Source organism: Wyeomyia smithii, chromosome 3, assembly GCF_029784165.1.
Source record: "Wyeomyia smithii strain HCP4-BCI-WySm-NY-G18 chromosome 3, ASM2978416v1, whole genome shotgun sequence".
NCBI lineage: Eukaryota > Metazoa > Arthropoda > Insecta > Diptera > Culicidae > Wyeomyia > Wyeomyia smithii.
Genome location: NC_073696.1, coordinates 135,106,635 through 135,122,464, shown reverse-complemented (window position 1 = coordinate 135,122,464; position 15,830 = coordinate 135,106,635). Strand labels below are relative to the sequence as shown.

The 15,830-nt window shown below is 38.8% G+C and overlaps 1 protein-coding gene across 1 annotated transcript in view; it reads left to right on the top strand.

Annotated features, from left to right (window-relative positions):
- Nucleotides 1-584, top strand: part of LOC129732085 (uncharacterized) — a 47,515-nt gene extending 46,931 nt beyond the window's left edge. The window contains exon 4 of the mRNA XM_055692591.1: nucleotides 33-584. Coding sequence (XP_055548566.1) covers nucleotides 33-183 — 151 coding nt within the window. The 3' untranslated portion in view covers nucleotides 184-584. The remainder of the gene's footprint in view (nucleotides 1-32) is intronic.
- The last annotated feature ends 15,246 nt before the right edge of the window (nucleotides 585-15,830 follow it).

The following is a 15,830-nucleotide window of genomic DNA, read 5'->3' as shown; positions in this document are numbered from 1 at the left end:
GTTATTCTATCCATACATATATTTATTTTCAGTCAATTCAATTGCCTAAGAATGGGAGATAAAGGAATTAAAGTGCTCAAACCTGGCGAAAGTTCTGATGCATTGACTAGACCTCCTGGACTTGAAGCAGAGATTGACGCTGGTACCGAGGATATTGATGATTATGAAGAAGCAGTAATATAGGTATTCGAGTTGTTTCACGAATCATATTGCGAATTATATAATATTTAATTGTTTTGATGATCAGGTTAAGTATTTATTGTAGAGTAAAATTAAACGCACAATAAATATTGTTATTAATGAGTTTAGTTTATGTAAATTGTAATCCACAAACACACACTCTTTTTTGCCCCCTCTACATATTATTTATTACCATTTGTTAACGATAGATCTAAACGCTTCCGTAAAAAATGGATAACATGCAGATCGAACTATTCTTGGATGTTGATACAAATGGCGAAGTTATTGGGATCTACCCCATCTACTTCCTCCTGCCTTGATCAGTACCGAAGGTGAAATCTTACCTAGATGTTATCTTTTATCGACTCATAAAGTAGCTTTTGAATATTGTAGCGAGTAATTGTGCATCAAATTTAAATAGAATATTTGTTTGTAAATATTAATTAGTTTCTTGATACTTGCATGTTTCAAATAAAAGTTTCACTTTAAATATTTAAGAAATCGGTTTTTCAAATCACAAATCATTCAATCACCGCAAGCAAGGCCACAGTCAGAATAGTAATTGGCATAATATTCAAATATTGAAATCCCCGGTGCTCAAGTGCGCTATTCACCTTTCACGGTTGATGCTGCTGTTACGACGAGATGATTGAGCTAGCCGAGAAAGTCTATAAACCTTTGCAGTGGAAGAGAGTATCAATTCCTCTCTATCCTTTGGACAGGGACAGTTGGCATAGATGAAAACCGATCGCGAGAAGAAGACGATCTTCCCTTTATTTTGACCTTCATGCTTTCAGCGCAATACGCTAAACAGGCTCCGGTAACGTGACTGAGGACTTTTAGGCCCCTATACTTCACTTTAGTCTGGCTAAAGTCCTACTTCTTAGGAGTAACTTTGAACTAGTTTCGGTCATGTACTAAAAAAGTGTAAGGTAATCACCACATGTAAATTTCGAACGAGTTAGCAAGGAACATTTCCCTTAGATAGGCGATCGGTTTTCACTTTGCTACATTCAGACATATGTGTGATATTTTAGGCATCTCGAGTCAGCTAAGCCAGCCCGGATAGCGATAGCGTACAGCATCCAACGCACACAGCAGGGTGCGCGCAGCGTGCTAGAAACAGCACCAACAGAAATAGGAGAAATTCGTTGATACTCCCAGCAGCAGCAGCAGAGCAGATTACGAACGTGGAAGCTTCACGCTGGCCCAGATTTCCTGGAAACAGTAAACCCAAAAAACGACCAACAAATAAAATGCTTAATGGGGCTCAATGCAGTTGTTTTAACAATCCAGGAAAGCACAGCGAGTTTCGAATTACAGACGAGAGAGCTTACCAATGCGCCGAAGGTTAACCGACCGGCAAGCAAAGTGACCCAAGACACAGAGAACAGACGTTCATCTTAAATTCAAAAGATGTGTAGAAACTTGCAACCGTCATTTACCAGTAAATGGTAATGCTCCCGCTATGTGGCGCTCTCGTCACTTACAAACCGAGCACTAATATCGGTAAAATATTGATACGGCAATATTCATGCAGTGCAAATGGGGCACCACAAGACAGATGTCGTTAGTGTGTTAACGTATTTTGATTCAAATTTTCACACACGATTTTCAAATTTCCTCATATGAACATGAATGTTTGTTCTCTATGCTCAAGATTCACTTGGAAGTAGCTTCTGCCCAAAGATCAGTGAAGCGGAATTATCGGCAAGGAACATGATAAAGCTCATTTCTGATTTGAGAAAACTCTTACAGCGATTAAACTCCATTACACATGGCCGGAAATGAATGCAGACATTCGGAAATTCTGTCACGAATGTTTAAAAAGCTCACTGTTTCCAAAGCTGCAAAAATGTTATCAAAATTTTTTCAGGCGTGATTAGATTCACTGGTTAAGAATAAACCTATTAGGGTGGGGAAAAGTGATCAATTTTCCAGAACCAGTTTTTTTAGTTCCATTTGGGGCCCTAAACAATCCTAAACTTACCGGAGCCCGATTGGTTTTGTCTCCGCGCGGCGCATTTCATTTCAAATTTGTATGGAAATTTGTGTAGGAAAACCCAGTTTTTTGCATTTCCCTTTCTGGGGAGCTCAGCCCAGCATTATTAATGCACTACACTACGTAAAAGTATAGTATTTTAGATGCTTAACAACTTTGCTGAAGCTACTGAAGAGCTAGGATGTCCTGAAAAAATGCTATAGCCGTTCAAAGTTGAGTATGTCGAATCAAATGCTGAAAATCATTTTTTTTGCCAACACTGCCAGTGTACCGGCGTCAGTAGGATTGCTATCAGAAGTAACCTTTCGTATCGAATTTATACACTGAGCTAGACTAGGCAAACAAATTGAGGTCAATATTCAGGGCGTAAGTAGGATTTACATGTTGCAGAGGTTAATTATGATAGAAATCTGATTGACAGCGGTACACTGGTAGTGTTGGCAGGAAACATGATTTTCAGTATTTAGTTTAACATACTCAACTTTAAACAGCTATAGCATTTTTTATGGACATCGTAGCTCCTTAGTGTCTTCGGCAAAGTTGTTAAGCATCGAAAAACCTACCTTTTGAAGTTTTATAACGTATGATTTAAGCCTTTCTGAGCTCTCTAGAGATCAAAATGCAAAAAAATGGGTTTTCCCATACAAATTTCCATACAAATTTGAAATGCAATGCGCCAAGCGGAGACAAAACCAATCGGCCTCCGGTAAGTTTAGGATTGTTTGGGGCCCTAAATGGAACCAAAAAAACTTGGTTCTGTCTTTGTGCTATCGAGTTTCATTTTTGAAGTAGAATACTTCTCTCAGGAAGTTCGGCTACATAGGGATGTGAAATGAAAATCTAAAACCGAAAAAAGTGAAAAATATGTCCAATTTCAAATGCTAATAAATCAGTTAGTATTCGATGGATTTCCTTCGTTTTTGCAGCAATAGATTGGAAAATCTTCTAAGATTCTTCCCAAAAGAAGATAATTGTAATTTTATTATTCACACTATTGTACTATTGAAAATAGCCAAGCCTTGTCAAAACGAAAAATTCGACCTCTGATTGGTCGTTATATGCTTGCTTCCCAAGCACGGTCGACAGGATCATATACCTTGCAATTTAAAACATGCTATTTGGCCTATATAAGAGCCTGTTTCAGCCGGAGCCGCTCATAATAGTTCTAGACAGCGACAACAGCAGTCGTCCTTCTCAGTAGCAGCACTAGCTCTGTGGTTGGTCACCACGTCTCAGGAGCAGCGCGGTTTTTCTCAGCGTGTGTCGCCAGACAGCAATTATTCCCCCCGTGTTGGGGCAGCATGAAGATTGCCATCAGGAAATCCAATTTTGGAAATCAAAATGCCTTTTTTGAAGGCAAATAAACAAGTCATTGAAAGTTAATAATTTTTGTCAACGCAAGCAAGTATTCTGTGTTGCATCCTAGCAATTTAATTTGTCGCACCCGTCTAATTTACTGAATGTGAAATAGCTTCCACAGTGCATGTTGTCCGTGTATCTCAATTCCCCCAATGTCAGGGCAGCTCAAAGGTTGTAATTAGCAACCGATTTTGAACAGCAAAATGCTTTTTTGAAGGCAAATAAAAAAATAATTGAAGGTTAATAATTTTCTGGCATCAACACAAGCAGACATTCTGTGCGGGATGCAATCAAATTCTGTTGTAGTTGTCTAATTTTCACTTTATTTAGTAAACCCCCCACTGTAGGGGCAGCGCAAAGGCTGCGATCAGCATAACCGACATTGAATAATAAACTGCCCTGTTAGTACGCATTCACAAAAGCAGTTAGTTCGACTATGCAGAGCTAATATGAAGTCGATTCAATCAATCAGCATAAACAGAATTTCGTCGTCTCCCAGCTGCCAAGTTGCAACATGATGCAACACGCAACAGCGAGCAAACGGAATCGCTTGATGTTACAAACCGCAATAAGATACGGGTTAAAACCGTTGCGTGTGTGAGAGCACCATCGGTGTTTATTCGCTGGATACACTATCTACTGTCTACTGTGCGCAATAATCTGCTTACATGCGACACGGGGACGGGAACATTTTCTTCAACGAAGCTACACAACACGACACAAAACATGTTATTTTGTTGCTTCAATGAGAGTGCTATCGGTCCGGCTCGACAGAATGTTTACAAGAAATCATTTTTGTGCATCCGTGCTACGAAACTGAGGAAAAACTTTAGAAACTGAAAAAAGAGGTGGAGCTTATCAAATGATCGCTCTGAACCAGAATGAAGTTTCACATCAAGTTATATCATTCCACCATGTACGTAAAATAATACATTCCTATTTTCATCCCTATATAAGAGCCTGTTTTAGTCGAAGCCGCTCATAGTAGTTCTGAACAGCGACGACAGCAGTCCTCCCTTAGCAGCAGCGGGAGCGAGCAGTGGGTACCATCGATAGCGGATAGCGGCCACAACTGTGGCATGGCTGCGGATAAGCGTAGCAGTTTCAGCGGATCTCACCATCGATAGCAGCAGGGCCAGCAGATGCAGGTACAGCGGATACCAATGGCGGCCACAACTGTGGCATGGCTACGGATAGCGTTGCAGTTGCTCAGCAGTTGGGCCAGAGTATAGTGGCCACAACTGTGGCATCGCTATGCATAGCGTAGCTGTTGCAGCGGGTATATCAGCATCGATAGTAGCAGGGTCAGCTGATGCAACGACACTCCCTTCACTAAAATGCTGTTTCAGTGTGGTAGCGGGAAGCATCAGCAGGCTTGCATGAAGTGAATACATCAGCCAGCAACTTTCTCTAAGGCCTCTGCCATAGTAGACGCGAAAAGCGGCGCGAACCGATTCGCTCGGCCGTAGGTTGATGTACAGCTCTACTGATGGCTGTACATCAACCTACAGCTGAGCGAATCGGTTCGCGTCGCTTTTCGCGTCTATTATGGCAGAGGCCTAATGGAACAGTTGTATCAGTTTGTTCAGAAGAATATTATTGTCGGTAATATTACAGAGATGCGATTGCGTAAATCCGATTTTGAATTGAACAATTGTTCTTTTGAGAACAAATAAAACACTTATTTGAAGAGTTAATAGCTTTTCTTTTGGTACCAATAGCAGTGCAGTGACAGCCTCAGCGGTAGATAGCCGGTAGATAGGTAGCCGATGTAAAGGTAAATGGGAGCAGCACGGCGAAACAGTTCGGGTTATGCTGAGACGCGCGTCATTTTTCGTTGTTGATATTCCCCACATGAAACGACGCGCTTTCGTATGATAGCGGTGGTATTAGCGGTAGATGCATTTGCCAACACTTCCTCCAGTAAAGCCGTGTCTAGATTTCAATGTGAAAACACCTTTCTCATTGTGTTGACCGTGCGCCTTAGTCCTCACTATCAAGGTAACACAGAGATGTAAGATAAACACTACATCCTATGATAAATTGAACAATTGTCCTTATAAGGACAACAAATGAATAAATGAAGATTTAATTTTGAATTAGAATACTTCTCTCAGGAAGTTCGGCTACATAGGGATGCAAAATGAAAATCTAAAACTGAAAAAAGTGAGAAAAATTTCAAATGCTAATAAATCCGTTAGTTTTCGATGGATTGCCTTCGTTTTTGCAGCAATCGATTAGAAAATCTTCTAAGATTCCTACCAAATGCATGAAATTGCAATTTTATCATTCGAACTATTGTACTATTGAAAACTCTTAAGCCTTGTCAAAACAAAATTCGACCTCTGATTTGTCGTTATACCGCGCTTTCCCAAGCACGGTCGGCAGAGTTATGGACCTAGTAAATTGGGAATGCATCATTTGGCCTATATAAGAGCTTCATCAGATAATAAATAAACATTTCATCGGATATTAAATTGAACAACTGAAATTTGAAGAACACAAATGATTATTTGAAGGGTTAATATTTTCTCGTTTTGCGCTTTAATCCAAAGTTAATTATCTTCATCTACATGCATACTCTGACTATTATTACGTGTCTGCGTCGCTTAGTGTTTGGCTACGGTCATGCAGAACGCAAATAACGGCGCGATGCGATTCGGCAAGACGAAATCTGTTGAAATGTATAGCTCTACTTCGCCTTAAAAAGAGCTGTACATTTCACCACGGTAAGGCGAATCGCATCGCGCCGGCATTCGCGTTCTGCATAACCGTAGCCTTTGTTCCGTTCCCGTTTAATGATGTCGTTAAATGCGCTTATTACAATTTTGCAGCACTTCAACTTCTCATTTGCACAAAATTTTAAAATATCCAATGAACTTCATTCAAAATATCAGACAAAAAGAAATTACAATACTGCCAATGAACGGTCAACGTTTATTTACTAGAAAAAATGACTGACACGCAAGCAGCCAGGTTATCTTTCTTGTAAAAGTATTCTACTTCAACCTTGCGGTCGTGGCTTTGCATACAACCTTCTTGTGATTTTTCCATAAAACGATTCCCCACCCTAATACCTACTTACGGATGGGGAATTTATTTCTTTATTTCTTTATTTCTTTATTTATTTATTTATTTATTTATTTATTAATTTATTGTTGTTAAATCATCTGACACATTGGTGGTCCTAATGATAATATAAATTACTATTAAAATGCAGATTATTATTTACAAACATAAGAGACACTTTAAGAACAATTGAAACACGCTTTAAAAACAATTAAACCTGTCGTCTACGAAGAATTTGTTTGAATGTTGTTACCGAGATGTTAAAATCGAGTGAATCTGCTACGACGTTGAAGCTAGCTGACATGAAACGAATGGGGTCGTGTTGCCCATATGATGCAGTGCGATGCGGCAGCGAAAGAAAGTTTCTCCGCCTCAAAGACCTTTCCGGAGCATACAGATTTAACTGCTGCAGAATGTTCGGGTCGTCGATTTCACCGGTTAAAATTTTGAAGACAAACACAGCCTGTGTATCGAAACGTCTTTGCTGCAGTGTTTTCATGCCCAAAAGCTGGCAGCGATCCGAGTACGCCGGTAGCTGCTGCGGGTCTCGCCACGGAAGAAAACGTAAAGCGTACCGTACAAATTTACTTTGCACGGATTCAATTCTTGCAATCCAGTTTGCGTTGAATTGACACTACGGAGTTTGTTTCAAGGACAGATCGCACCAGAGAGTAGAATAATGATCGGAGGCACAGTGGATCATGAAAATCTGAAGCTACCTTGAAAATAAAACCGAGTTGTCGGTTCACTTTTGCTATGATCTCATTATAGTGTGGCCTGAAGGACAGGGCTGAATTCAACGTAACACCCAAATCTCGGACCTGGTTAACCCTTGTCAGAGTTTGACCAAGCATAGTATAGCTGAATATTTCCGAACATTTTTCTAATGGAGTGAAATCACACAGCATTTCAGGATACTAACTGTCAACCGGTTAATGGAGCACCACTTTAGAAAAACGTCGACTAGTCGCTGGAGTTCGAGACAGTCTGCAGTATTTCTTATTGTCTTGAATAACTTGACATCGTCGGCGAACAACATTCGGCAATTTTCTGGCAACACTAAAGATACATCGTTTATGAACGAGGCAAAGAGCAGTGGTCCTAAATTACTGCCCAGCGGAACGCCTGGTACATTTGAAAAATGAGCAGAATGTTGTGATCCAATCATCACGTAGAGTGTACGATTTACCAAATAGGACCTCAGCCATTGCACCAGAGCGGGAGCCATTCCAAGTTTCTCCATCTTAGCGAGCAGGATACCATGGTCGACGCAGTCAAATGCAGCTTTTAAATCATTATAAACCGCATCAGTTTGGGCTCCTTCGGTCATATTCTGTAGGCCCATTGCAGTGAATTGAACGAGGTTAGTAGCGGTAGAACGTTTTGGATTAAAACAATGTTGATCGATCGAGATATAGTGTTTACAGCTAGCGAAAAGTGAATCATAAAAAACGATTTCGAATACTTTTAAACATGCGCAAAGAGAAGTTATGCCTCTGTAATTCTGCGTGTTGCGTTTGTCACCTTTTTTGTGCACCGGAAACATGGTCGATATTTTCCAACTGGTTGGGAAAACACATTTTCGAAGCGACAAGTTAAGTAGTAAACATAGTGGGCGTACGAACACCGCTTTACATTTTTTCAGGATGCAAGAAGGAATCATCAGGCCCAGGAGCGAAAGAGAGATTCATTTTGTCGATTGCAGCTTCCACTTAGCGGTTAGTTATTATGAATGAGCTAAAGTCAATGACGTCTCTGGGGATACCATCTAAAACTGAGCCAATCTCTGCTGCTGTAGCCGTAGAGCTACGAAAAATCTGTTGAAAGTGTTGAGCAAGGTTGAGAAGTGGTGAGGCATCGTATACAAATTACGTAACGCTAAAAACCCAGATTTCAGACTCCCTCCCCCCCCTATGTACCGATAAGTAACGTTCGATGCGACTCCCTCCCCCCCCAAAGTTACGTGACCTCCCAAGTAACAAAACAGGTTTTATGAAAGTTTTATAGCGCTGTTTTGGCTGTATTAAGCGCTATAAAACTTTGATAAAACCAATATTGTTACTAGGGCTGCCCCCCCCTCCGAATTTGCAATTTCAAGCGAACATCACAGTTACGTAACGGTATCACCTCCCCTCCCTCTAGCGATTATAAATTCGATAAGAATTACTATCACGATTAAATTCCTGTTTCATTTACGGGTTTCACATTTTGCAATACTTGCGCAGTGCCGACGACCGCTGTCATTTGAGCTGCCGCAAGCGAGTGTTGGACCATGGAGGTTTTGGTACCGACCGGCGAGGAGGGACACAGTGAACGAGTGAGTTCTTGATCGTGTCGTTAAAATAACTGATTGCATCATCGAGGGAAGGCCCGCTTTCCAGAAACTGCCAATCAATTTGGGAGATCAAAGGGCTAAAAGTGTCGAAGTCAGCTCTGCGGAAATCTAAACTTTGTTCGGTTGCACAATCCTCGAATTGAACAGGTAACATTTGCTGGACAGTGATAGCCAGCGCAGGGTGGTTGGAGTCTAGGGGTACTAACGGCTCATCTGCCTCAGAAAGTTTACACAGGGTATCATTATTAGTCAGAGCCAAATCTAGTAGATCTAGGTCATTACTATTAGTCACATAATTTATTTGCGACAGGTGGTGGAGGCTGGATCCATCCAACAAGGTAGAACTCCCAGCTGAAATTTGCGATTGGATGTAGTCAATGACTGGCATGTAATTATTCATACGGCTCCAAACCAATCCAGACTGGTTGTAGTCATCAAAAAGCAGCACGAGATCGTCTCGGTTTATAGAAGACAAAACAGATCCAATGGATTGGACATGATTTTCCATGGCAGTAACATCAGCTTTGCAGTCAGGAGGCAAATAGATAACACTGAAACTGACTTTGTGAAGCGGCATTGAAACTATAATCAACAGCTGTTCGAGTGTATCACAAACGGAAGCAGGGTCAATATAGCTACAAAAGCGGTTAGAGATAGCAATCAAAACTCGTCCACCACGCGTCTTAATGCTATTTTTTCGATTGCGATCGCAACGATAAACGGTGAAGGCGCTGCCAAAAAGCTGCACTGAGCGAATGTTGTCGTCTAGCCACGTTTCAGTCAAAACAATGACGTCGTACTCACATTCGGTAACGGCCAGGAAGAAGTCGTCAATTTTTTTCCGGAGACCGCGGACGTTCTGGTAAAAAATGCGTAGTCCAGGATTAGTCTCAATAACGGATTGGTATTTCGATGGATGACTAGAAGGTGCGGGAATATCAGGTGTTGAATCATTAAAAACGGTAAAATACTTGACGATGCTAGCAAGCTGGAAGACCCCTTCCCCATACTCAAACACAGGACCGGGACGGCTGATGAGCGCAGGCTGCAGAGGCACGACTGTGATGAGCGGGTCAGGGGCTTCCATGTTGCTTTATTCGGTGCGTCCCGGGCCAGATCCTAAAACACAAGTTGGTCGTTAGTGGAATTCGTCGAGTCGTTTGAACCGGGGACGTCTTTATGCGATGATTTGGCTGGGCAAGGCGTTGTCTGGTCACAAACATTCATCGATTTTTTTTTAAAGGGGGGGATTTGTTAGTAGCTTAAGTATTAATGATAAATATTAGTAAATAATAAGTATGTGAGTCCAATCACAAATGGTGACTTCTCAACACTGTTAGAAATTTGTAATTTTAATTGTTAGGATTTGTTTGCCTTCGCAATTAGGACTTATCATTCGTAGGGATTTAAACCTACTTGTCAAAAAAGTGGTTGTAAGCTCACAACTAACTTTATTGCAAACTTATTTGCTATCAAGAGAGCTTATCGTAGCAATTGAGGATTGCAACGATTTTTGTCGAAATTGTTAATAATTTTTATTTGACATAGCTTCTAATGGTTCAACACCAGTAAGTCTATGTAATTCTTGTGTACCAAACCAAGGAGGACGCTTCAAAATCATTTTCAGAATTTTATTCTGAATCCTTTGAAGCGTTTTCTTCCTTGTTGAGCAGCAACTTGACCAGATCGGTACAGCATAAAGCATTGCTGGTCTAAAGTTTGCTTGTATATCAAAAGTTTGTTCTTTAAACAAAGTTTAGAATTCCTGTTAATGAGAGGATACAAACATCTCGTATATTTGATGCACTTGGCTTCTACACTCTCAATGTGCTCTTTGAAAATAAGTTTTTATCGTAAATTAGTCCCAAGTACTTAACCTTGTCACACCAACTTAAAATAACCCTATTCATCTTGACAACGTGATTATTGTTTGGCTTGAGGAAAGAAGCCCTAGTCTAATGCGGAAAAATTATCATTTGAGTTTTAGAAGCATTGGGAGAGATTTTCCACTCTTGCAAGTAGGAAGAAAAAATATCTAAACTTTTCTGCAATCGACTGCATATCACACGAAGACTTTTTCCTTTTACGGAAATGCTTGTGTTATCGCAGAACAATGACTTTGTGCATCCTGGAGGCAAATCAGGAAGATCTGAAGTGAATATGTTGTACAGGACTGGACCCAAGACTAAACCTTGAGGCACATCTGCTCTGACAAGAAATCTATCAGATTTTGAATTCTGATAGACAACCTGCAGAGTTCGATCAGTAAGAAATTTTTTTAAAATTTTGTTTAAAAAAATTGGAAAATTAAAAGTTTGCAATTTCGCAATCAAATTTTTATGCCAAACACTGTCGAATGTTTTTTCTATGTATAAAAGAGCAACTCCAGTGGAATAACCTTCAGATTTGTTAGCTCGTATCATATTAGTAACTCTGAGCAATTGATGAGTAGTGGAATGCCCATGGTGAAATCCAAACTGTTCATCTGCAAAAATTGAATTTTCATTGATGTGTGACCTCTATCTGTTGCAGGGCTGGAATTCACCTCAGTGCAGTCAGAACCACACAAATTTGTACACAACACATTTGCCATCAAACCGTGCGTGCCACTTCCGATTATTCGTTTGTGTTCTCTTCTTCCCATTCACTTTTTTGTATTTCTTTCGCACCGAAAAAATGCGACTGAGTACACTTTGTGCATTTGCCAAAATGTGCGACACCACACATTGTGTCTTACTTTGTGTGTTACTTGGGGCATTGATTATCGGATTTGACAAACGAACGATTATAGTAATCAATTTTTGTTTTGTTTTTACACTTCATTTGACTCCTACTGAAATAATTTAGGAACTAATTTTCAGTGCTGCTCAACGGGTTTTGTTTCAAAACTAAAAATAGTTTCTTCTCGGAGATAGCAGCAATATGTCTCGTACATGAACAGTATGGTGGCAATAGAAATCGACTTTTCGAACTTCGTTTAGAAGTAGGGCTCAATAGTTTCGTCTTCGAAAAAAGTTTCCACTTCAGCTTAATCTGACTTCAGGAACACGAAAGCATTATTTTGTGACCAATAAAAACAATGCACAGGTAGTTCATAAATTTCTGAATATCAAAAAATTCCGATGCCAAACGTCTTAAAAATGCATGAAACATCGAGATCTGGTGTTATCCAAAAACAAAAAAAGAGAAAATCGATTGGTTAAAGTTTCACTTTTCGACTGAACGAACTTCTAAAAGCGACGAAGAACATTTTTTGAAGTAGAATACTTCTCTCAGGAAGTTCGGCTACATAGGGATGTGAAATGAAAATCTAAAACCGAAAAAAGTGAAAAATATGTCCAATTTCAAATGCTAATAAATCGATTAGTTTTTGATGGATTTCCTTCGTTCTTGCAGCAATAGATTGGAAAATCTTCTAAGATTCTTCCCAAAAGAAGATAATTGTAATTTTATTATTCACACTATTGTACTATTGAAAATAGCCAAGCCTTGTCAAAACGAAAAATACGACCTCTGATTGGTCGTTATATGATTGCTTCCCAAGCACGGTCGACAGCATCATATACCTTGCAATTTAAAACATGCTATTTGGCCTATATAAGAGCCTGTTTCAGCCGAAGCCGCTAATAATAGTTCTAGACAGCGACAACAGCAGTCCTCCCTTAGCAGCATCACTAGTAGTGCAGTGGATACCAGTGATGGCGGAAAGCGGCCACAGCTGTGGCGTAGCAATGGAAAGCGTACTAGTTGCAGCGGATTCAAGCAACGATAGCAGCTGGGCCAGCTGATGCAGGGACAGTGGATACCAATGGCAGCGTCTGGCGGCCACAACTGTGGCATGGATAGTATTGATAGCGCACTAGTTCAGCGGATCTCAGCATCGATAGCGGCTGATGGAGTGAGGCACTTTAGTGAAATGCAGTCTCTGTGCGATAGTGGGCACTAGTAAATGCATTCAATGAAAAGTTGACTCATTTTGACAACACGTGAGCCGTCTAGTTTTGAGTATCATATCAGCATTTCACTGTTTACTTTATCACAACGAATACTTTTTTCGCACTGTTAGTGATAACGCAAAGATGTAATCGGCATCTTATCCGATGCTAAATTGAACAACAAATTGTCCTTTTCAGGATGAAATAAAAACCTGATGATTAAAGCGTAAATTTTTTCTCTTGAGTTAATTTACATTTTTAAATTTGTTAAAGTTATAAATTTTACTTTATTTCCGTGTCTCAGAACGTACTGAATTATCTTTTCTATCAGTCATGAGCACGACATCCGAAAAAATTTCATCTCAAAATTTAAAAATTTTCAAGCCCCAACCATGACAAGCAACTTACAACTATATTATTAAAAATGGTCAATCCTTGTTGAAGCGCAAAATTCGATTGATCTGATTAATCAACGTTTATTCACTAGAAAAAATGACTGACACGCAAGCAGCCGGGTTATCTTTCTTATAAAAATATTCTACTTCAACCTTGCGGTCGTGTCTTTGCACACAACCCTCCTGTTATTTTTTCGATACAAGTCATTAGTACCCTAATGAACGGTATCAGTAGTGAGTGCATGTGGCGATTGTATATGAATACCGGGACAGAAACATGTCGTGACGTGCGTAATATGTCCTAAGAAACACGTCCACACCATTGAGTATCGTGTTTAAATGAATTCTCAAAAATGTATATAGTCCTTTCTTGAATCCTTTTCTCTGTTATTTTTTCTACCCGCAACGCAACACAAACTGCTCAAACTGAAGCTCTTTGTTCTCACGCAATGTGTCACAAAAAGCAGCACAAAGTGTTGTTCCGTTCTCCCTCTCTTGAAATATTTCTCACTTGGTGATATCTTTCATAGTCATTTCGTTTTCGCTCTTTCTCTTTGTGCATGTTGGTTGTCAAAATATGTAGGTACCGTTCACGTTGTGCCTTGAGAGCAAGATCGCGCGAAATGACCTATGGTCGAATATCGACCATTTTTGATTTGAATTAAACTTTGCTTACGTATTTGGCTTAGCAAACTGAGCATTTTTCACAGGTGGAGAGATTTTTTACACCTATGAGTTATGTTCGAAGCATTGTAGCCCAGAAACCGTTGGTTGTATAGAAAAACTGTCTGAGAATAAGTTGTAGGGAATTAAAAAAGCACCATAAAAAATTATACACTGTACAAAAAAAAATTTTTTTGACCAAAAAAAAATTAAAAATAAACATTAATTTTCAATTAAAAAAAAGGAGTTGAATTTTTTTATTATATTTTTTTTACAGAAACTTTTAAAAAAAACTCCAGGATGGAGAAATGAAAAATAATTTTTTTATGGTAGATTAATTTTTTTATGAAAATTCTAATTCAAACATTTTTCAAAATATTTTAGATGATTTTAAAAGATGCAGAGAGTAATTTTGAAACAAAAAGCTCTTGATAGTAAACATTCTAAAGGCATCGGTTTTCGAGTAATTTTGAATTTAAGCTCAATAAATTATTAATATTTCGAAAAATTCACATTTTTTTTAATTTGTCCATGGTTCTCCAGCATAAACCATACGTTCATTGGAATGGTTGATCAAAAATATACAATTCTTTCTTTGACAACAAAACGATTGGATAAATAACTCAAGCGCTAAACCTAAGCCTACCTACACGTTCTCCCTTGCCGAATGTTTTATAAAAAATATGTTTGTCGTGCAACACTACTTACTTGTTTACTAATAATAACTGTTTGTAAAGTACGCAACCACGTTTATAAATACGATTGCACTACTCCAGATGTGTTAGTAACAGTTTGCATTTTGTGAAGATGAATAAAGTGAAAATGGAATACACCAAGCCCAAATGCTGTAAATCCTTTCCTGATCATCGGTGCTCATCAAGCTTACGCAAATTTAACGAAAACGTTATTGCAAAATTAAAAATATTGAACAGTCAAGCTCATTTTACGTCTTTATCAATTTGTGATTCGTGTAGTTATTGGAATGATAGTCAAGTCACCATTCATCCCTTCGTTGTTTACTATTCAGAATCTGGAACACTTACAACAAGAATATCAGCTTCATCATAATATCGGAAGTACTCCATCATGATACTGTTGCGGTTCAAGTGTTCATTGCCAAATTAATGAGTTTTTTGAAAACAACAATAGAGTTGAAAAAAGCGATATAAATGTCTGATGGAGCTGCCTCACAATATAAAAATAGAAAAAACTTCGCAAGTCTTTGCAAGTTCGAAACAAAGTATAACGTCGATGCAGAGTGGCATTTTTTGCGACTTCTCATGGTAAAGGCCCATGCGATGCAATTGGTGGCATATTAAAACGAATGGCAGGAAATGCAAGTTTAGCTAAAGAACATGAACATCCCATTACATCCCATTAAGAATTGTATGATTGTAATAAAAATTCATCAAAAATGTCATTCAGTTGGGTATCATATGAAGAATATGAACAAGGAATAACAGAATGGAGCAATATTTTCAAAAAATCTATAATAATAGCTGCCACACAAAAGTATTACTCTTTTGTTCCGATTTCAGAAAATAAGACACAAACGAAGCTGTTTTCAATAAATGACGAATCATTTACTTATGATGTATATAAAATATAAGGTGAAACTAGTTCTGTAAAGTATCTATGTCATAAAAAAATATGTTCCTAAGATAATAAAACTCGAAAATAAATATTTGATTATTATATATATTTATATCACTTAGAACATTTAACTCTTTTCTTGAGAACCGTTCGCCCAATCGTTTTGTTGTCAAAAAATGAATTGTATATTTTTGATCAAGCATTCCAATGAACGTATGGTTTTTGCTGGAGAACCATGGACAAATTAAGAAAAACGTGTATTTTCCTAAATAATTATAATTTTTCGAGCTTAAATTAAA